The following is a 22,996-nucleotide window of genomic DNA, read 5'->3' on the forward strand; positions in this document are numbered from 1 at the left end:
AATCAGTGGGAAGCAATTCAAATATGTGTTGAGCCCTTCCATGGAATTTCCTGGGAGAAGGCTTGGCTGATTTCTAAGCTTTATGTTGAGAAAGAAATTTCTGATATTGGGGTGTGATGCTTTTAAGCAAGTGATCAGTCCCTCAGAACTTATGAAGTTCTCTAGGTGTGGGCAACTTTTCGCCCTCCAGATGTTGTTGAACTTCATTTCCATGGGCTGAGCTAAGTGGGCTTCGAAGTCAGCTTGATTTTACTGTTTTAACTTTCATAAACCACTTTGAGGTTTGTTGTTGTTTATAATCAGTGTATAAATTCAAACAAACAAACAAACCTCGCTGCAGCATTCTGTACCACTGCAGCTTCCAGAACAATTCCAAGGGAAACCCCACAAAGAGCAGATTACAGTAGTCCAGTCACTGCTGTTATTCATTTATTTCATATAATCTATACATTGCTACATTATTTAAAAAAAACAACCTCAAAGCGGTTTACAAAAAGATAAGGCAATACAATAAAATAAAAATGTTTGCAGCCCTACTTTCAAACCTACAGAAGCTAAAATACTAAAACATATTAAAATGACCTCAACTTTGTGGGTAGGCTAGTCTAAAAAATGTTTTCAGAAGGCACTGAAAAGGGTAAATTGAAGGCACCTGCTTGATCTCAATAGGCAGGGAGTTCCAGAGTTGAGGCACTGCCACACTAAACGACCAGATTCTCACAAACGTGGATCACGCATCATGTGGCACGTGTAGTAGTGCCAGTTCTACCAATTGACACGGAATTTGTTGTTAAACAAATAGGAGCCTATTGCAAATTGCCAGAGATTTCTCAATAGATCCTGCCCTCTCCTGTACTAGAGGCAATAAAGGCTATGCTATTATCTCCAGGATTATGATTTCCTGGAGCTTGTGGAAAGTGATGGTACAGGGAGGAGAAGGAAGGAAGGAAGGAAAGAGATGATGGAACTTGGTCTCTGAAGCAATTTCTTGGAAGTGTTGTGGCCTTTCTGGTGAACTGCAATTTCCCATTGCATCCAGAATGGAATCACACGGCCCTTGCATCTCCTACCCACAAAAAAGGGAAGCAGCACAGTGCTGGTTTTGCATCTTCACAGCTTCTGGTCCAAGAGAGCCCAAATGAAACCAGAGAGAGAGAGAGAGAGAGAGAGAGACCTGGAATATATACCAAATGCTCCTCGTCTTTTCCCATGTTGCCTTTCAACGGGTGAGACCACTGGTCCATGTAGCTAAGGATGGTCTCTTTTGATTAGCAGCTGCTCTCCAGGGTTTCAGATGGGACATTCCCAGTCCTATCTGGAGATACTGGGGATTGAACCTGGGACATTTTGCCCCTGTTTCTCCCTCCACTGTGCTCACTGCCCCCCGCCAAAACCTGAGGATGAGAGGAGCAGTTTAAGATTTGCTAATCGCTGGTTCTGTGTGTTATATTTTGGATAGGTTTGTACTGCATGGCCTGTTGCTGGCTTTCCTGGTGGAAAAATTGGTTTAAGTGGAATTACACAAAAAAATCTGAAAGTGGGACTTGGCGAAACAGTCATCGTCGAGCCTGTGACTGGTGCTGTTATGCAGGCAGAGGACGTACATTTGAAGCTGAGGTATGTTGAAAATATATGCATTTTCTCCAGTCTTCCAATGGCCGAGACAGAACACACATACCCCACCCCTCCCTATGGTTTCTCCAGCTTTTGAGAGCCGCCTGGGGGACGCATGTAGGGGGAAGGAGTGGGGGAACCCCATGACACTAGTGGAAGTCCTCTTATGAGTGTCTGCTAGTGGGACATGTGAGCTGGATCCAGCCCATTGTCTATTTTAAACTATGGTTGAATGTAGGGTTGTGAACTGTTCGAAGAGGTATTTCCCGAAGGTAGATTTGTAGAGTTGGGCATATTGATTTCATATACCTGACACGCATAGGGTGCAAGCTGACTTTGTTAATGGGCGACACAAGGGAGTTACAGGAGTTGGAATGCAGTATTTTGGTGTCACCGCTGCAACCTTTTATCTCTCTCATGGTGGTACAGTGGTACCTCTGGATGTGAACAGGATCTGTTCTGGAGTCCCGTTTGCATCCTGAGTAGAACGTACACACGACTGTGCGTCTGCGCATGCGCGGGTCACAGTTCGCCACTTCCGCGCATGCGCGTGACATCATTTTGAGCGCCTGCGCATGCGTGAGCAATGAAACCCAGAAGTAACGCGTTCCGTTACTTCCGGGTTGCCACGGAGTGTAACCTGAAAACGCTCAACCTGAAGCATATTTAACCCGAGGTATGACTGTACTGCGTTTCTGACAGCACCAAATCCTATCACACAGTCAGAACGCAGGAAGTTGAACCCACCCTATATTATATGTTTAGAACCAGCATTTCGCATGTTATGCAAAAGAGAGATCAGTATAACTACCGTATTTTTCTTTCTATAACACGCAATTTTTTCTCCTAAAAAGGAAGGGGTAATGTCTGTGCGTGTTATTGAGCGAATGTGTGGTCCCTGGAGCCGAAAAATCGGGCAAAAATCAAATCGTGCTTCACGGAGAAGGGAAACCTGAAAAGAGGAAGTTGCTGCTTTCCTGCATTCTGCCTCAGGCTCTTACTGCCCACCCGCTCTGTTTCGTTGCTGTGTTTGCTGAAACGGAACAAAGAGCAGGGAAAGCCCCTCCCCTCCAGGCAAGCAGAGGGGAAAGCAGAATGTCGTTCCTTCCTCTCTGTGCTCCGGTGCTGCTGAAAACATGCAGGTGGGAGAGAGAGAGAGAGAGAGAGAGAGAGCTGGCTGGCTTGGGTGGGTGCGTGGGGGAAACTTTTGCCTTCCTTTCCTCCCTCCTGTTATACCCCACTCCTGCATTCTTAGCCCTTCTGTGTTTTTCCTTCCCTCCCCACTTAAAATGTGGTTAAAAAGCATGGATCCACATGGATCCTCAGGATTTTTGCACTGGGTCACCCCAAATTCACCATCAGAGCACATAGCATGTCCATGGCTACAGCCTGCCCCCCCAAAATCATGCACCCACTGTTGCTTGGGGCTGCAATGGTGCAAAAATGTGGTTAAAAAGCATGGATCCACATGGATCCTCAGGATCTTTGCATTGGGTCACCCCCAAATTCACCACCAGAGAACATAGCATGTCCATGGCTACAGCCTGCCCCCCCCCCCAAATCACGCACCCACTGTTGTCTGGGGCTGCAATGGTGCAAAAACGTGGTTTGGATCCACATGGATCCTCAGGATCTTTGCATTGGGTCCGCCCAAATTCACCATCAGATCACATGTCTGTGGCCACAGCATGAAGCACAAAAATGATACATCCACAGTTTCATTCAGAATGTTTTTTCCCTTGTTTTCCTCCTCTAAAAATGATGTGCGTGTTATGGTCAGGTGCGTGTTATAGAGCGAAAAATACGGTACCTTTTTTTAATACTGTATAACGGAAACAGAAAATTTACTTAGGCTGCAGTCCTCTGCTCACTGACCTGGGAGCAAGTCACAGTAAAGTCAGTGAGACTTTCTTTTGAGTAGACATGTGTATGAGTGTATTGTTAGTTTCTTATGCTAGGCTACACATGGTTGTTCTTGAATTACACTTGCTTTAGCAATAACTTTCTATTCATCGGTTATTATTGATGTGGGTAATATAGTGCCATGTTGTAATTTTCCCACATGTTTCCAGGAGCGAAGATGCTTGCCTTAATGTGGACGAGTTGACTGCCAGTCTCCTAAGAAATCTAGGTATGGGTTTTAATCTACTGGTTCTTGGTGTATTATGCCCTTCTAATCACCCTTTCTTTCTTTCTTTCTTTCTTTCTCTTTGGAATGCTAAGTGATACATTCTGTGCTAAAGTTTATAACTGTAAAAACTGACAGAAAATACTGCATTTCCTTTCTTCTCCCATATTGTCACCCAGCATGTGAAAAGTTCTGTAGGTAAGGATTGAGTCTTCAAATAGTCAATACATGACTCTGGTTTAATGGTAGTAGAAAGAATGGGAGAATTCAGAGGATTTGAAACTTCACACTTCAGCCACACCATTGCCTATATTTCAAATCCCTTTATTTTTATATTCCTCCACCTTCCTTTATTTTTCCATTTCCCAATTTTTTTAAAAAAGCTTTTATTTATTGAGAATAAGAAAAATAGCAAGGGAATATGCAATTAAAAAACAATATTATCATCATTCCATCTGATAGCCACATGCATAACACTGTGAGAAGGCAAAACTAATATACAGAAATAAGTTACACATATTGCACCAAAGGTAAGACATTGTGTTTGATCTAGACTACCTATGGGAGGAACTCTGTCCACTATACAACCTTGGTTCAGGGGGCAGCTTTTACCAATTTCCTCATGTGGCACCTGAAAAGCTGTTCTGGAAGGCCGGGAATCTTATAGAACAGAGTGGAAGGCAATGCTGGTGGGAAGACGGAATTAGGGAAAATAAGGTTTTCCTCCAGCGGGAGTCTCTCCTGAATTTCTGTCGCACAACTGGAATGAAGCATTTATTTACACTGTATCTTTTAAACACGAACTGCTGGAAAAAAATGGTGATGTTTTTAAGATCTCCTGTTTTGTTTCTTATAGATGGAAAGGTGGTTTTACCAGGAAACCTCCTGCAAATCACTTTCTATGGCCGATTTTGCAACCTGATGATTACAAAGGTGAAAGGAACAGACGGGGTTCTGCGGGAAATGGAGGACAGTCCCGTTTCGATGCTAGAACAGAAACTGTCACTTGATACCAGTGATTTTGACTTATCTGTGCAACTTGATAAACTGCTCATTGAAGATAGTCGAGAAGGAACATCTACCAGCACTCCATGCAAGCAGGTGGATCACAGTTTATCCGTTAATGCCTCCATAGATACCATGGTGTGTGAGGAAGAGATTTCTGGTCCAACAGAGATGCAGTTATTTGGTGACCATGTTGCAGCCTCCACTCCTGTACCTGAAACTACCAAGTTAAAAGGTGGCGAGGCCTGCATTCCCTCTGAAGGGTTACTGCAGGCTAGTCAAACAGGAGCATCCTTGAGCTCTGAGCCATTTTACTTCATATCTTCAAGGACTAGGATATGCTTCGTTGAATCTCGAACTAAAGAAACAGAAGAATGTAATCTGGAACCGAAGGTTACTTACAGTTCTATAGGTGGACTCGATCACCAGCTAAAAACCATAAGAGAAATGATTGAACTTCCCCTGAAGAAGCCTGGCCTGTTTAGAAGTTATGGTAGGATAGATGTGAATTAGATGTCTTGTTAACAACTTGTTATTAAATATTTGCATATCTTTCCACTGAAAAGAGCAGCGTTCTTTCTGCCCTGATGATAGAACTTTCCTGCTGCCTATAACTGATTTTACTTGCTATTCTGTTATACCTTTTCAGGCATGTTAGGTAATGGAATAATCTGTTCAAGGTTTAGCAGAGTGGCTTAAGAATGTGGTGTGTGTGTGGATGGCAATGCATTTTGTTGTAATAATTAATGTGTTTTAACATCTTTATTTTGTAAAATCAGGATTGCAGTTCACTTTCTATTACATTTTTATTGTGTTTCAGTGGGCTTAAGTAATTAACACTATCTTTAAACTATACTTAGTATCTTAAAAAAAAAATTAATCTGTATTGTACAGTGTTGTAAGGTAACATTGATATGTAGGCTGTAAGTACTACGGTTGTGCCCAGCACTGGAAGTAAATAAAACTTACTTCTGAGTAGGCAGAGTTAGGACCGCATTGTCAATATCAGTAGAAGAATTAAATATGTGCCTGGCCCGTTGAAAATCCATGGGACTCCAGTATGAACTTTGGCTGGATTCTGTTGGAAGCTTGTAAGGTTTCAGAACATTTGCAATGCAATCCTGTGTCCCTGTTCTCTTGGAAGCCTGCTTCATTGAGTTCAACAGGTATTACTGTCAAGTAAGTGTGCATAGGATTGTAGCTGTGTTGTAGCAATTTTATTCCTGTTTAAGTCTCACTGTGTGCCGTAGCACTTACTCCCTAGCAGCTGGGATAGCTCAGTTGGTAGAGCAGGAGACTCTTAATCTCAGGGTTATGGGTTTGAGCCCCACATTGGACAAAATATTCCTGCCTTGCAGGGGGTTGGACTAGATGACCCTCATGGTCCCTTCCAACTCTACAAATTCTATGATTCTATGAACTGTCTTTTCAACTTCAGCTATAGCACCCTAACCTTGCTTTTAGAAGTACTGTGTTGCCAATACAGTGGATCCTCTGGATACAAATTAAGTTCGTTCCAGGGGTCCGACTGCAATCCGAAAAGTCTGTAGGCAGAGGCGCCACTCCTGCGCATGTGCACGGTGCGATTGAGCGCTTCTGCGCATGTGCATGTGGCGAAACTCAGAAGTATACACTTTCAGGTTTGCCACATTCATAACCCGAAAGTTATGTATCCAGAGCGGCATGTAACTAAAGGGTCCACTGTACCAGAAAGAGTAAGATAGCAGATTTGATATCTTAAAGGGTTTTTAAAAGTTGAGGCAGACCTGCTTTTTAATGACATCGTTTTCAAAAGGCTCAAATGTACAGCTGTTGTTTAAAATTGTTCATAGAAATGTGCTGTTGATATACGTACTTGGAAATATTGCAGGTGTGGGAGATCTCATTGCAAAAAGTTGCAAGATGCTAGTGTCTTCATATACAGTTAATGGTATTTTTCAGAATCATTTGTATTTGTCACTACAGGAGTAGTTGCATCATTATCATTATTAATTTTAAAATCTCTGCCAGTCCATGAAATGTGATCTCTTCCTCTTCTATCTGACTCGTTAAAGGAATCCCACCTCCTCGAGGGGTGCTTCTCTATGGTCCTCCAGGAACAGGGAAGACCCTGATAGCCAAAGCAATTGCAAATGAGGTTGGGGCTCACGTCTCCACCATTAACGGCCCAGAAATAATAAGCAAGTAAGTCTTCCTAATTTATTTATCCTTGCTTTGCTTTTTCCTGCCCTCCAGCTACAGTTGCTGTTTTGTACCTGCTTAAAACAAAACAAAGACCCACTTTAGAGCGGCAGTATTTTTTGGAAAATAAGTCACTTCTGCATCCGTCAAGAGAAGTGAAGGAATGATTGATGATCTGTTTATTTGAAACCGTTTATACAGCGTTTAAGTATATGTGCCCATGGGGAGAACTGCGTGAATAAAATGCCCAAGTTTTTGTAAACAGACCAAAATAAGCTGCTAAATGGTTTTTGATTTTGTTGCAGGTTTTACGGTGAAAGTGAAGCCAAGTTGCGACAGATATTTGCCGAAGCCTCCTCACGGTATGCTTGTGCTCTTTTGGGGACTTTTTTTTTATTCTAAATGGTTCAGTTTGTTAGCTTCCAAGCCCAGGACATGAGATTCCTGGTTCGAGCCCCAGAGTCTCTGTTACAGCCTGTGAATTCTTAGAGGCTTGTGAAATTTTGTCTGGTGACCAGGGCCGAAGGTGAAAGCAGAACAAAGCTTGTGAATGTTACCTTTGTGCGCTAGGCGAATTTCTGCATACTCTCACACCCCACTCTCCAGGCAATGAAGAGGCATTATCAGAGTTCAAGAACACATTCCAGCCAGGCAGAAACACTCAAGGAGGGTTCAAAGTAAGGCTGTTTAGGGGCATGGCCTAAGGAGAGAGGAAGTGTGACCAGAAGAAGGACCATATCCCAGGGGCCAGATAGAGAGTCGCAGAGGGCCACATTTGCCACACACGCTGGGCCTGACGTTCCCCACTGTTGTTGCATAGGACTGTGTACTAGATGAGGTAAAAGTACCTGAAGCCGCTGTTTTTATTGGAAAATCAATAAAAATGATTTAAAAATAAATAAATACCTGAAGCCTTTTTGTTCAGGTGTTAAGCAACGCCTCAGACTATTTTTAGACCAGAATTGAATTTGCAGGTATCTCTGTATTTATGAAGTTTACACAACAATCCTGTACGTAACTACTTGGAAGTCATCCCATGAAAAAAATGGGTATTGCATCTGCATAACTGTTTAATATTGTGGGTTATGAGAGCTGGTGTGCCATAGTGGCTAGGAGACTGAGCTACAGTCCCAGAAATCACCCACTTGAATTTTGCTAGGAACTTAATTGGTAGCTTTAGTCAAGCCACTCTTTCTTGGCTTCAGTCCTACCACCTTCAGTCTAAGGATGATAATACTCAACTTCCAGGGCTGTTATAAGAATACGTGAAGTGCTTTGAACACTCAAATGTACTATAAAAATGGAATTTAGAGGTATACCGTCTCTGTACAGCCATCATGACTAATAGATGTTGATAAATCCTTCTGATAAAAGGGCTAAGAACTTCAAAGCTGAACAAAAGACTTTTCATTCAATTCATTTGGAACTTATTGGCTTGTTTTTATTACACATATGCTGATAAATAAAACTTGGCATTTTACAAGCATTTATTAGTTTGGAAAAAAATATAGACTACTTAATCAAAAGTGTCAAAAATACTTTAAATTAATTCATTTAATTAACTAAATTAAATTCTATTAGCTGTTGGTTCTTTTGCTTCAAATCATTTTGTCCCATGTGTGGTTTGACTTTATGCTAGAATTCTGGCCTATTATCAGGTAAGATTTTTGCCCTGTATTTTGATTATTAGGTCTTCTCATTAGGTCATAAGAAAAGTCTGAGCCTTTGACATTTGAATAATCTTGTCTCAAATTATTTACCTGTTGCATTATAGCTTGGATTGTTTAGAGGTGGGAGCTGAGAGTTGGTAGTTAAGAGTGCTGAGAGTTCTCCTCAAAGAGCCACAATTCTCAGAATTCCCTGGGAAGAGGGACTGATGGTTAAACCACTCTGGCGGTTGTGGCTCTGGGAAGCAAATTGGGGTTCTCCTAACAACACTTGGGACTCAAAATGAACTGCAGTCCCCATATTTCATTTGGGAGAAGCCACCTTTTGGGGGAAACTGTATACATGTTTTCCCTTCATACTTCAGAATATTTTGGGCTGTGCCATGAGATAAGCTTCGCTTCAGTTCTTTGCCCCATTTGTGAGGGGTCATGAAATGTTACGAAACATTTCATATGGCTAGAGGCGTGTCATGATTTGGTATTCTAACTAGCCGATGCAGAATTTCAATGACCATTTCAGTGCTTTAAATGGAGTGAGTTGATGAGATCTATCTGGCTGTGTCTTCCTAATGTGCCTGTTTCAAGAGACGTGTTGCTTTCCGTTATTTCCTTTTCAGCCGCCCAACCATTATATTTATTGATGAAATCGATGCGCTCTGCCCAAAGAGAGAAGGGGCACAGAATGAAGTTGAGAAAAGAATTGTGGCATCCTTATTGACACTGATGGATGGCATTGGATCAGTAAGTAAACTACTGGCTCTGGGGTGGGCATGAAAAAATGGTTGTGTTCATACAACTTACCTTCCTGTGGAATTCTTTGGCGACGAGTTGGTAAATTTACATATTACAAAAATAAAGCCTCTTTTCACTGGGACTGGGCTCATAAATCTTATGTGTCCTCATCTGTAATTATTATAAGGTAATGGTATTTTGTAAATAGTGTGAAAAGCACTTCATAGTTCCAGGATAGTATGCATAGAATATCAGCCTTAGCCTGAAAGCTAAGTCTCATGGCTGAGTAGAGCGATAAACCTCAATCTCCAATCCCAAAGCACAGTGCTTTTGATTAAACTGCATTGTTCCTGAATTACAGTGAACCTGTTTTCTGTTGGTCATTCAGGAAGGCAATGAAGGGCAACTCTTAGTACTTGGGGCCACTAATCGCCCCCACGCTCTGGATTCAGCCCTACGCAGACCTGGCCGCTTTGATAAGGAGATAGAAATTGGGGTTCCCAACGCTCAGGACCGACTGGACATTTTCAATAAGCTTCTGAACAAGGTTCCTCATTTACTGACGGCAACAGAGCTGGTTCAGTTGGCTGACAGCACCCATGGATATGTAGGAGCAGACCTAGCTGCAGTCTGCAAAGAAGCAGGTGAGCTATAAACACTTTTATATCAAATAATTAGCTGAATGAGTGTGTAGTTCTTGTCAGTGAAGACAAATTTTAATAAGCAAGGCTGAAAAGAAGGAACGGTGGTTCATTATTCAGTTTGTTGAGGTCATTTTGATTGTGTTTACTGTACAGTGGTACCTTGGGTTACAGACACTTCAGGTTATAGTCGCTTCAGGTTACAGACTCCGCTAACCCAGAAATAGTACCTCGGGTTAAGAACTTTGCTTCAGGATGAAAACAGAAATCGTGCGCCGGCGGCAGGGCAGCAGCAGGAGGCCCCATTAGCTAAAGTGGTACCTCAGGTTAAGAACGGACCTCCAGAACGAATTAAGTTCTTAACCTGAGGTACCACTATACTGTAATAGTCAGTGAAAAATAATACTATACATTAAATATTACCTTTCCTTTTAAACTTTTAAACTTTGTTCAGTTGTGCATTTGGTCATGCTTCCTTAATATTGCAAAAAAGACATTTGTTTTCCGGGTTTTTTTGTGACATGCAAATGTATTTAAATTTAACTGATTGTTTAAACAGCAGATCATCTATCAAAAAAACAACAACAATTGACAACCTTCTTAACATTTGAATTCTGTTTACGGGACATTTAATTCACGTGACTTTTCTGAACATGGTGTTTTGTGTCCAACAGACTGCTAGTGTAAACCCTCTAATTAAGCAGACTGTGGTACAAATAAAAAAATAGGTGCGGATATATTTATTTTGGACAATACAGTACTATGGTGATTTGAAGAGTATGTAAGCTTATAGATTACTGAATCAGAAAATTAGGAGTAAGTCGCATTGAGCTCAGTGGAACTGACTTCAGATTGAATGTGCATAAGATTCCACTGCTTATTTTGTGTAAAGTTAACAGTATGTTATTACAAATGGCAATAACTTCAATAATTTCAGTGGCATATTTGCAAAGCTTTGGTATTAAAAAGTGAGCCCTTCTCTTGTGAGATTTCTTCATCAATTGTTATACTAGGGTGACATCTAGTGGTGGAATAATGGTTTCAACCAATCTAAACACATCCACTAGCTGAAAGAAATTGCTTACAACTCTATGAACAGAATATTTAGATTTAAGAGTCTAAACTAATAAAGAACCTGAAATAATTGTATGTATAGCTTGCTTCACTGTTTTGTAAACCTAGACTATTAGTGTATTCTGTTATAAAATACGAAGTCTCCTGCCATTTTTTTTAAAAAAAATACAGATGGTAAAGTTTCTTAATAAAGCTTGTTGTAGAATGTTTTCTTCAAGAAGGTGTTCTTCCTTCAAAAGCCAGTTTAGTCATTGGATAGATTTGTCCAGATTTGCTTTATAAAATAGAATTTATGGAGCAAAGCATCATTGTCTGCGTAACTAGGCGGTGATATATCTCACTATAATGTTTAAAAACAAACAAACATTTTTTCCCTTTAAATAAAATGAGCTTCCTTCTATACAAAATCCTTCTCACTATTTGTATCCATAAGATTGATAAGAGCTGTTATATATATACTACTGCAGTGGTTTTGTATCCAGGTATAATTTTTGTTGATGCTCCCTTGCTTGGCCTTTCGGGACAGGAATATCTCACTTTCACTTAATTGCATTTTTTCTGATTTCGTACAGAAATTTCTGATTTTTTTTCTTGAATTCCTGTAAAAGGCAAGACTACAGTAAACCATACTCAAATAAAATCTTTTACTGAAAGATAACTTGTGCATTGCAAGGTAACATACTGTCAAAGAAGACATTTCACGTTCCTCTGCCTCTTCTACCTTATGCCATTGCCCTCTGGGAAACTCAATTTTCTGGGTCCTTTACGGGAAGCATGTCTCACCATAAATAGAGTATTGTCTTCTCCAAAGCATTTCTCTGAGCTCTGAACGCCTTGAGTACAATCTTTTGTTGAAAGGCAAGTATTGCAAAAGATTGAGATGATACCCTTCCCTAAAAAGAATGCTGCTTCCTTTCTTAAGCTTGGGTCTTCTTCTTCTTTTTAAATGATGTGTATTCCACAACACTTTTTAATTGGGGGGGGGGAGAGTATTAACTTACAGTACTATGCATTGTGGGAAAATATTCTTGGAATTAATTGTTTCCTAGCTTTCCACTGTTTCCTGTTTTGACTTGTTCTGAAAAGTTACTGGGTTGGAATATTTTCAGAATGCTCTGATTTCTCCTGTCTAAACAGTTGTTACCACTATGTGGTAATATGTCTCTGCTCTCCTTAGGAAGCGGTACCCAACACGGTGCCCTCTGTATGTTCCTGGGCTACAACTCCCTTCATCCCTGACCACTGGCCATTCTGGTAGAAGCTGACGAGAGTTTTATTTCTCTAAATGTTTATAATGCTACAAAGGGAGACCTCCGCTGTATTTCAAAAACAGCATAACAAATGGCATGTTAGCTGGGCAATGAGGATATAAGTGGAATAAACAGTGTTGAATGTTTTAAAGTGCCTAGCAACACAGGCTTCCAAATATAGCAATTCCTTATAAATTTATCCTTCTAAGGCTGCCTGTAAGTTTCAGGCAGGATTGATTATGAATGTAAATTTATTTTTCAGGATCTGAGAAGGGTCATCTTGTTTACAGTGAATGGGAATGCTGGCTTGAAAAATGCTAGCGCTTATCTTAAAAGATATTGTTGGCTACACTGTGCAGACTTCTTAAAAAGTTACAGACTCAAATACTGAAAGGAATTGCGCATGATTTAAACACTGAGGTTGCAGCGGGGTATGGAAGATGCTCCATCACAATGACTTGCTGAGAATTGCTTTTGTTCTGTGCTACATCTGCAAAGTTCGGGTTGATTTTTCCCTTTGACTGCCCTCTCCAGGGACTTCCCTTTGTATGCTAGTCCATGTCTGCACATGTTCCATGCGTGCACATTTGTGGATGTTTGTTCCCCTTACAGAACTGCTGAACTGACCTTCCTTTAACCTCCCCAGAGTTCAAAAATCAGTTTGGGCTTGAGAGCTCGACAAAATCAAGTGGCAGGGGGACAAGTTGTGCTATCTGCTGCTAAACAATATATGTTACCTTAATAACAACAACAACTACTACTACTACTACAGTGGTACCTCAGGTTAAGTACTTAATTCGTTCCGGAGGTTCGTACTTAACCTGAAACTGTTTTTAACCTTAAGCACCTCTTTAGCTAATGGGTCCTCCTCCTGCTGCTGCCGTGCCGCCGGAGCCCGATTTCTGTTCTTATCCTGAAGCAAAGTTCTTAACCTGAAGCACTATTTCTGAGTTAGCGGATTGTGTAACCTGAAGCGTGTGTAACCTGAAGCGTATGTAACCCGAGGTACCACTGTACTACTACTACTACTACTACTACTACTACTACCACTAACTAAAGAAAACAGAAATCAAGGGCTGGATCTACACTGACCTGTTTAGCATTAATTGAACAATAGTACATATTGAACGATAGTACATATGTCGTTCTGAAACGTTACAGGGCATGCTTGTAAATTAAAGCATTTTTATCCTGTTTTATCCCCATCAAAATGCTGTTTCCCTGCTGCTGGTTGCTCTGCAGCGCCCTCTGGTGTCACATTTTAATGATGTATCATGAACGTTAAAACTAGGATGTCATGTGTCCATATATGTTATCAAAACCATTCCTTGACCCTCCCTTAATGTTAAAAACCATGAGTGTAGATCCACCCAAGTTTAAAATCCTAGGCAGTCCCATTGAGCTTTGTAGGTCTTAACTTCTAAGTAAACAAGCACAAAACAAGTTTTAGACCCCTGAAAGTAAGTATTGCTAGAAACTGCCAAGTTGTTTCTAGGCAATTACTTGGGATGGGCTTAAAAGATGATTTTTTTGTCCTTCATGATGTTTTATAAATCTTCATCCTGGCTGCCAGGAACATGAGTGCTTGTATAACTTGCAAATAAAACCACAAGCATAGAAATGACTTCTACAAATTATTGGTAGCTTGTTCACAATCTGGCAAAGACCTGTTAAATCTTGAAATTGAAGTGAACAATCGACTTTTCTCTCTCTCCTAGGAGGTAACATCCTGATACAGCACTGTCTGTGTGTCCACATGCAAGGCATAATGGCTTTTGTTGACTAAAGCTGTAACATATGCTTGTGGGTTATTTTTGAGAACATCGGTTTGGAGTAATTGCTTTTATGTAGAAGTAGTTACATCTGGATGTTGATGCTTGAGGGAACATGTGTAAAACAAGATGGAACATGCTGATCTTCTACTTGCATCCAGAAACAATCCCCCCAGCCCTTTCTTAAATGGACACTGTGATGGAACTAAGAGAAGTCATACTTGGGCTGCAATGCTAAATACACTTGCTCGTCAATATAAGCTCCACAGTGGAACTTTTGTCTTCCCCTTTCATTCATTTGTTCCACATATGTTTTCAAATGTTGTATTAATTAGACTCACACACATCTAATTATATATTTTGAGTCATGTTTGCTTGAATCTTGGCTGATAACTTCTTTTTCCTTTTCATATCTGCCCCTGTCAGTTAGCTTTCTGTGGGAAGCGCTTTGTACAGTTCTTCTGAAACTCCTGGTGGCCAGCTGGTTGTCTGGCATTTCAGAAGTGCTGCAGAAGGGGACTTTTGACAGTTATCAGTTACCTGATGTTGTTATGATGTCAGGTGATTGACAGGTTGTCAAAATCGGCCTGTGGGGAAAGCTGGCCTTTTATAAGAATACTTTCCATCATAATTACAAACCCACTGAATGAGAAAATTGCACTTTTATATATTCTCTAAGTCCAAATCTATATTTTATTTAGGTTAACTTTTAGAACTAGTGTTCTGTTAATGAATTGGTTCTTCTCAGTGCAATTATTTCCAGCTGTGAATAGTTTTAGACTTGAGAATAATAATTCTCCTGACACTCTGCCTTGGCAAATAAAGCAAGTGTGTACAGTCATCGTTGTGGAAAAGAATTCCTGTGTAATAAAACTCTTGGAATTGAAATCAATCTGCTTTCCCCTTCTATGCCTTGCCATAACATCTGTTTAGGCCAACAGGCATGTTTCAGCAAATTCTAGGTTGTTCATGAAGGACTGTAAATTACATGTGCCTCCATGTAGCAGTTTAACCAAGTGAACTTGCAGTGTATAGGTTGCAAAGGACCTGAGGGTTATACTTGTATGAACAGGATAAATCTTGTATTGCTTTCACAGCTAATTCGTAACATTACACACATCCCTTCCCCGTGTTTAAAATGTCTGAGTAATGCACACATTCTCAACAGGCTTTTACTTAATAAACTTGGCATATAGACAAGGAATACTTAGGTTTCATGTCTTTAAAGAGATCATACATAAAATGAACCACACTGCCTAACATTCATCTTCCTATCCTCTGCCCCAGTATAGGGTAGTATTTGCTTATAGCTCTAATCCCCGTTGCCTGAAGTGCCTTCACTGAGAAAGTAGGAAATGAACCTGGAACCCAGGAGGTGGCACATGGCATTTTCTCATTCAGTGGGTTTGTAATTTTGACATTCCTAGAACAAGTCAATATAGCCAACATTTCCAAATTCATTTTTATACACACAATTCTCTAGGAACAACTCTAATTTTGTGTGCCTCCTCCATGAGAGGTCTGGAGAATGGCACCATGGCCTTTTCTGCAGTGGCTCCCCATTTGTGGAATGCACTCCCCAGGGAGCCTTGCCTGGCTGCTGCTTTGATACATATCTTTAGGTGCCAGGTGAAAATGTTTCTCTTCAACCAGGTATTGGGCTGATTGACATTCTAAATGCGTTTTTGGGAGGGGGGGTTATTGTTCTGGTTTTGGTTTGGTTTTACATATTATACATTTTGCATTCTCTCTCTTTTTTGCTGTGAACTGCCCTGAGATCTTCAGATATGCAAATTTAATTTCTTTGTAATAAAAATAATAATTTCATATTGTTTAGGGAAAAGAAATTTGACAACCCTTCCCTTGTTTGTGTGGTTTAAAATGCTGTTGTTATGTCTGGGAACTGCCATTGGCTCAGAAGCGAGGAATAGAAGGGGAGTTGTGTTACAGGGAGCCTCCGAAAATCTTGGGAAGCAGTTCCTCTTACCGGGAGGAGGAAAGCCCCACCTCTAGTGGGGAAGAGGTGCAAGGACCAGAGAATGCTTCTGGGAGCCTTAACACCGCTCCTGGGCAAGGTGGACAGAAGGGAGACACGCCCTTCCCATCGCCCATCCTGCGCAGTAGCCTAAGGCGCAAAAAGGGGAGGAGAAGGTTGGGGGTAATGAGACTCTTCTGTTGGGGGAGGTCCAAAAAAAGACCCCTCCCGGATTCTGCTAGCGATTGAGCCAGACATGAGCTTTGGGCCTCTTCACTGTAAATAGTTTGCACCAAATTAAAAACCTGTAAAACACAGGTTTGGAGTCCTCCTGGTTACTCTTGAGCAACCGCAACAGCCATCTGACATGTTGCATGCCATTTTGAATCCAGATATTTGAATTAATAGAATGTTAGAGCAGAAAATGCCAGGCTGGAAAATCCTGCAGTTTTCTGTCTTCTGTTAAATCTGAATTACGGATTTGTGATTTCGAAGGCTCATCTGATGTTGATAAAAGGTTAGGTGCCTGAAAATTGTTTTATTTATGTTAATATTCAGGAGACATTCCTCATTTCCAAATTCCTGAATCTTGTGCTTCTCACTTGGTGGCCCATGCATGTTCCAGTCCAGGAAGGAATATCTGCCTGACAAAGTAGACTTTCCTTTTTCTTATTCTGTAGGTGGTGAATGCCGTGATGTGGTTTTTGCTGTTGTGTTCAGGTCTTGGTTGTGGGCTTCCTATAGTTCCTAGTCAGCCGCCATAAGAATAGGAGGCCGGACTGGATGGGCCTTTGATCTGATCCAGGAAGATTCTTCATGAGTTTAGAATGTATAACTTATAAGGGATTCTGATACGACAGTCTGAAGCACCACATTTTATTCCCCCACAATTTTAGTCAAATTGTGGGATCATTGTTTAAAAAGGGGGGATGGTTAGAAAAGATGGTTGTTGTTGTTGATTACCATATTGGCCTGAATATAAGCCTCACTCCCCCCCCCCCAAAAGGCCAACCGTGGAAAGTTAAAGTGCGGCTTAAACTCGCGACCTTACAAAAACCAGCTTTTATGATCTTGCTGCTGAAACAGACATACGGTAAAACGGAACGGGTGTGAGTGCCTGCGGAATTTTAAGGGAGTGACTTATATTCAGGTGCGGCTTACATTTGGCCAATACGGTAATTAATTAATAGGCTCCTTACTTGTATCCTGTAAGTGGTTTATAAGTAAAAAACAGATGATAAAGAATATAGTCACACATAATTAAAATACACAATAGACAATTTCATCAAAACATTAAAAAAGCATCCACCCACAACTAAATAATCTACAATAAACAATCTCATCAAAACAACATCAGTTAATTAAAACAGGAGATCAGGGGAATGTTTGTCCAGATAAGTGTATTCCCAAGAGCTAGTTGGGGTGCCAATACTGACGGGGGGTGTCTCATATTTTAGCAGGCAAAACATTTCCAATATGGGGTGCCTCTGGCCCTGTTTTAATTTGGGTGCTGTCTTAGGAGCAGTGATGGCACAAGGTTCTCTTATGCTACATCCTTAAAGCCTTCCACTGTTGCTAGGTAGCAATTATTTTAGGTCATTTGTCTATTTCTGATATTTAGGCTGGGAGTGTTTCTTATGTAACCAAAATGGCTCCACCATGCACAAGAGGGAGGTGTCAATAACTTGATAGTTTGCAGAAATAGTGTGTGTGTGTGTGTGTGTGTGTGTGTGTGTGTAGGAAAGGGGGCAGAGAACCCCACCAAACAACCAGTGAGAGCTGAGAGTGTTTGGTAGCTATGGAATGTTGACTGTGGAATGGAGTGTCATGGAGGACAAGAAGAATATTTCACACTGCAACATTTTGTTGCAGGTCACACAAGTAGAAGCATGTAGGTAAATGCAGCAACTGGCAGTGATTTGCTTTTACAAAGGTTACATGAACCACATAAAAAAACCTTAAAGCAAATACTGTAGATTTTTGTTTTGTTTTGTTTAGGTAGTCTCTTGTTTCAGAATGATTACTTGTTTTGAATAAGAGTTGCAAGGGAGGTCAAATAATTAGTTGGTGGTAAGAGAACATGATTGTTCACTAAGCCACTGGAAATAGGTGCCATCTGATACATAAGTATGTTCTCAAAGCCAACTTACAATAGAAGGTAAAGGATGCATCTGATCCAAAACGTGCTTCAACAAACCCTATCTGAGAAACCTCGTTTGTGTTGGCCAGATGTTCACTATTTTCTGGGCTGCAGTTTAAACAAAATGTGCGTTTTGAGTTCATTACTCAGGGCTTGTGCAATCTTACAAATTAGAAGCCCTAATCTGGATGTATTTTTTCTTTTTTAACGTGCCTTTAAAGAAAGGGCTATATATTTATCTTCCTGGCAAGGTACTGACTTTATCCTTTCCCGGCCATAATGCAACCAATTTTTAAGGTCAAGGATCAGCGGGGAGGGCAGGAACAAATGATGCTAACAAGAGGAAACAGGAAGAACTGAGGTCTTGCTTTCAATCTGTCTTTCATTATTCCTTTATTGTAAAATATTCTTTCAATTAAAGGCTGACCTGTAGCACAGCGTGCACACACCCACATCTTAATCATTAGAAGGCTTAATGGATTCAAGCTTTATTTTGGACAGTTCTGACGTTGCTTATCTTTTTTCTGTTTTAAGACTGCAATTCTTTATTGCTGATTTGTAAAACTATGACAACAGGGGAAGGCAGTGTTCTTGCTTGACCCTTGCAGTGACGGTGCTTAATAGGAACTGTGTTTTTCCTGGATATTTTTAATGGAGTAGCTACAGATAAAAAACAGGAACTCTTTTTTAAAGATACGTCATGTAGTGGGAAATGGGACAAGTTGTTAAATGCTGCTTTTCTGCATACGATATTTTATTGAAAGGTTTTGGGTTGGAAATAAGGAGGGTATACTTGATGAAGACCGAAAGAGGTCATTATTTTTTATCAGTGAATCAAACTACAAGTAAATATTTTGCTGCTTTAAACAAACGGATTAACTTTTAAATTCTCTTACAATGTGGGACATTGTCTCTAGCAAAGATCTTGGATATGCACGGGCTAACTTTCTCAGTGAAATAACTGGTTTATTCTTTTAATTGGAAACGTTGGTGTTCTTGAACTAGGAACAGCAATCATTCATTCTATACCACATTACAGTATACTTAATTTGAAGATAATATATTGCTTTATATGAAAAAAATGCATGACAACACTAGATGCTAAAGGTCATTGGTGTATTTTGCCGTTAGCAATTCATATGGCATATTGTTGAATGTTCCATATTGAGAGCGACATTTAATGATGTCTGTTTGGCTTCTCTTCTTCCCTCCAGCCCCTTCCAGACATAAGAGACTTGATTATGATTACTCGCTAGTTTGATAGACTCTGCATGTGAGCAGAGATTATTATTTCACATTTTCAGGACCAAAGCATGCATTGCAAATATGTTCTGATATGCCCTACTTCAAATGAAGCAATCATTTTTTGTCTATTGCTTGGTGAACTTTGTTCTTTTAATTAGAGCAGTAAATGTTTTGGATAATAAAAAAGTTATATTGATTATCGAGGGCAGGAAAATCACATGCAACTGGAAGCAAGTGTTCTCCACATTTTATAGGTTTGTGTTTCTTTAGCTTTTTTTTTTTTCAATGCCTGTGTAGGTGTAATCAACACATGAATTCAGACACTTAACGTTTTGTGGTGTGGCTCCATAAGAGGTATGGAGCTAATCTTTTCTGAGAATCATACTTGGTCCATCTTACATGGAAATTCTTCCGTTGCCCATAGATGTGCAATGAATAATTGAAGTTTGTGTTGTTGTTTTTAAAAAAGAGGTGACAGTGGCACTTTGCAGCTGGGTAAAGGCACAATTTTCTAAATAAATGCTATGCAAATCCTATTACGATGAAAACAGCGAGGTTTAAATTTGCCGCCCTACCAAGTCAAATATTACCAGCTGCCACTGAGGAAAAGCAAATGAGTTTGATCTTTTTTTCACATGGGGAAGGCAACATTATATTAGGGCTCAGGTTGGCCCTCATATATTCTCGCTCTCCCTTTACTATGTAAGCTTGTGAGCAAAGGCTGATGTGAGGCTGTGTGTGTGTGTGTGTGTGTGTGTGTTACAGGGCCTAGCTTACACGATCTTTAAGAAATTCTGCCAGTATTCATCTGTATTCATCTCCTTAATGTTTTCGTCCCACAGAGGAACAATTATTTTATATGAATGTAATCTTACATTATTGAGATATAGTAAACTTGTCATATTCTTTCCCTGCTTGATTACTTCAAATGAGAATTCAAATGAATTCTCCTTATCCCTGGGTGTATCTATTTTATGTCATATGTGGCACGCCATATATTTGTGGGGAGCGATAAGCTGATGCTGTGTTTTCGTGTTCTGTGCCACGTGCAGGCTTGTATGCTTTACGAAGAGTACTTGGGGAGAAAGCAAACCTATTGGATGAGGATGTGTCTGGATCAGTGATAATTACTCGCAGCGACTTCCTGCAGGCAATGAACGACGTCAGGCCCAGTGCCATGAGGGAAGTGGCAGTTGATGTGCCAAAAGTAAGTTTTGCCCAGTACAATATTCTGAAATAATTATTCAAACATAGGAAAGCCACATACTTGATAGCAGTCACCGTCTGGTGACAATTGTAGCTCAAGGGAGACATCCAGTCCCCTTTATATGTGTTGTGGGAGGGGGGTGTTATTGGTTTGTTGTTGTTCTTGAGTTTATTATGTGTTTTGTGGTTTTTAATACTGCAATTTTGCGTTGTGAACCATCCTGATCTACTGATGAAGGGCAGAGATTTATTGCTGCTGCTGCTGCAATGCCATTTTAACTCAGGAATCTTCTGCCCTGGGTGGTTGTTAATTTTGGGGTTGGCTCCAGGTTCGATGGGGCTTCTCACAGACGCTAATATTCATCTGAAGAATTGTGCATGCACACGAAAGCTTATACCCAGAACAAACTTAGTTGGTCTCTAAGGTGCTACTGCACAATTTTTAAATTTATTTCAACTGCATTAGACCAACACGGCTACCTACCTGAATCTAGTTATTTTAAAAGTTCACCTCATGTTATTCAGATCAATCATGTCCATCCTGAATTCTGTTAATAACCAGTTACCACCTCCCTTCTGTCTCTCAGTTATGTCTGCTTTCCACTCAGTGCAAAAATAGTTTTGAGTTTTGAGCAGCTTTAAGGCATCAATCCCCATTTCCCCATCATCTCTGTACAGTGGTGCCCCGCAAGACGAATGCCTCGCAAGACAGAAAACCCGCTAGACGAAAGGGTTTTCAGTTTTTGAGCTGCTTCGCAAGACGATTTTCCCTATGGGCTTGCTTTGCAAGACGAAAACGTCTTGCAAGTGTTCCGATTTTTTTTCGCTCCCCCCCCTTTTTCTAAGCCGCTAAGAGCCTTTTAGCTGCTAATCCGCTAATCCTTTAATAGCCACTAAGCCTTTAATAGCCGCTAAACCGCTAGTAGCGCTAATCCGCTAAACCGCTAATAGGGTTGCTTCGCAAGACGAAAAAGACCGCTAGACGAAGAGACTCGCGGAACGGATTAATTTCGTCTTGCGAGGCACCACTGTAAATGCAGTGGAAGCATTTTAGTGCAACACTGGTAGAATGTGATTTTAAATCATGTGTGTATTTGTAACAGCTACAATTTTTTTGTGTGTGAGTGGAATACTTCTATTCTTCTACTCTACAAAAAAATCTCCTGCTGATTCATGACGGGGTTGTTTGTTTTACAGGTATCCTGGTCAGACATTGGAGGGCTAGAAGATGTCAAACTGAAATTGAAACAAGCAGTGGAATGGCCACTGAAGCATCCCGAGTCTTTCATTCGAATGGGGATTCAGCCACCAAAGGGAGTACTACTCTATGGACCTCCAGGATGCTCAAAAACCATGATTGCAAAGGCATTGGCCCATGAAAGTGGGCTGAATTTCTTGGCAGTGAAGGTAAATGGCATTTCTAGTTTTAAGGCAGGACATTATAGGATACGTGTGGAACAAGAAAGGCTGAGACACCTGTGCTTCTTGGTAACTTTGTGTTGGCCTCTGTCTGAAGTGAGATGGGGGAGCTGTTTCTGCACTGGAAGCACATGACATCTCTCCTTTGTCCTACTTTGGACAAAAAAAAGCAAGTCACTTGCACCTTCCTGTTTAACTGATGCACTTTGAAGCACTACTTGTATCCAGTGTTCCTTCTATTCAGAGTAGAGCCACTGAAATGAATGGGCATGACTAATTTAGGTCCGTTAAGTTTCGTAGGTCTATTTAATGAGAACATAGTTGAATACAACAACTCAGTGTGTGAAGAGCTTTCAATTGTTTATTAATTTATTTTATTTCACAAAATTTATATACCATTTGATTGTGAAGGAAAAAACCTCAAGGCATCTCACAGAAGCAGTAAAGCTATCAGTAAAAGCTGTTTAAAACAGCTATTTAAAACATTCAACTAATAATTAAAATTAGCAGTAAGCTAAAATGTTGCCTCTAATTGCAGAAACTTGACTTTGTCCCTCTTTAACTATTTTACACAAAAGGGACGCGGGTGGCACTGTGGGTTAAACCACAGAGCCTAGGGCTTGCCGATTGAAAGGTTGGTGGTTCGAATCCCCGTGACGGGGTGAGCTCCCGTTGCTCGGTCCCTGCTCCTGCCAACCTAGCAGTTCAAAAGCATGAAGTGTAAGTAGATAAATAGGTACCGCTCTGGCGGGAAGGTAAATGGCGTTTCCGTGCGCTGCTCTGGTTCGCCAGAAGCGGCTTAGTCATGCTGACCACATGACCCGGAAGCTGTACCCCGGTCAATAAAGCGAGATGAGCGCCGCAACCCCAGAGTCGGCCACGACTGGACCTAATAGTCAGGGGTCCCTTTACCTTTAACTATTTTACACAGTACATAGTTAGACTGT

At 40.7% G+C, this 22,996-nt stretch overlaps 1 protein-coding gene across 4 annotated transcripts in view; it reads left to right on the plus strand.

The window, feature by feature from the left end:
- The window catches only part of AFG2A (AFG2 AAA ATPase homolog A), a 153,740-nt gene that overhangs the window by 1,800 nt on the left and 128,944 nt on the right, over nucleotides 1–22,996 (plus strand). For all 4 annotated transcript variants that reach the window (XM_082236911.1, XM_082236912.1, XM_082236914.1 and 1 more), the window contains exons 3-11: nucleotides 1,460–1,617; nucleotides 3,687–3,745; nucleotides 4,599–5,240; nucleotides 6,802–6,931; nucleotides 7,234–7,290; nucleotides 9,213–9,336; nucleotides 9,716–9,971; nucleotides 20,477–20,631; nucleotides 21,828–22,037. In XM_082236911.1, coding sequence (XP_082093037.1) covers nucleotides 1,460–1,617; nucleotides 3,687–3,745; nucleotides 4,599–5,240; nucleotides 6,802–6,931; nucleotides 7,234–7,290; nucleotides 9,213–9,336; nucleotides 9,716–9,971; nucleotides 20,477–20,631; nucleotides 21,828–22,037 — 1,791 coding nt within the window. The remainder of the gene's footprint in view (nucleotides 1–1,459; nucleotides 1,618–3,686; nucleotides 3,746–4,598; nucleotides 5,241–6,801; nucleotides 6,932–7,233; nucleotides 7,291–9,212; nucleotides 9,337–9,715; nucleotides 9,972–20,476; nucleotides 20,632–21,827; nucleotides 22,038–22,996) is intronic.

This window comes from Podarcis vaucheri, assembly GCF_965113315.1.
Source record: "Podarcis vaucheri genome assembly, chromosome: 9".
In the NCBI taxonomy this organism is placed as follows: Eukaryota; Metazoa; Chordata; class Lepidosauria; order Squamata; family Lacertidae; genus Podarcis; species Podarcis vaucheri.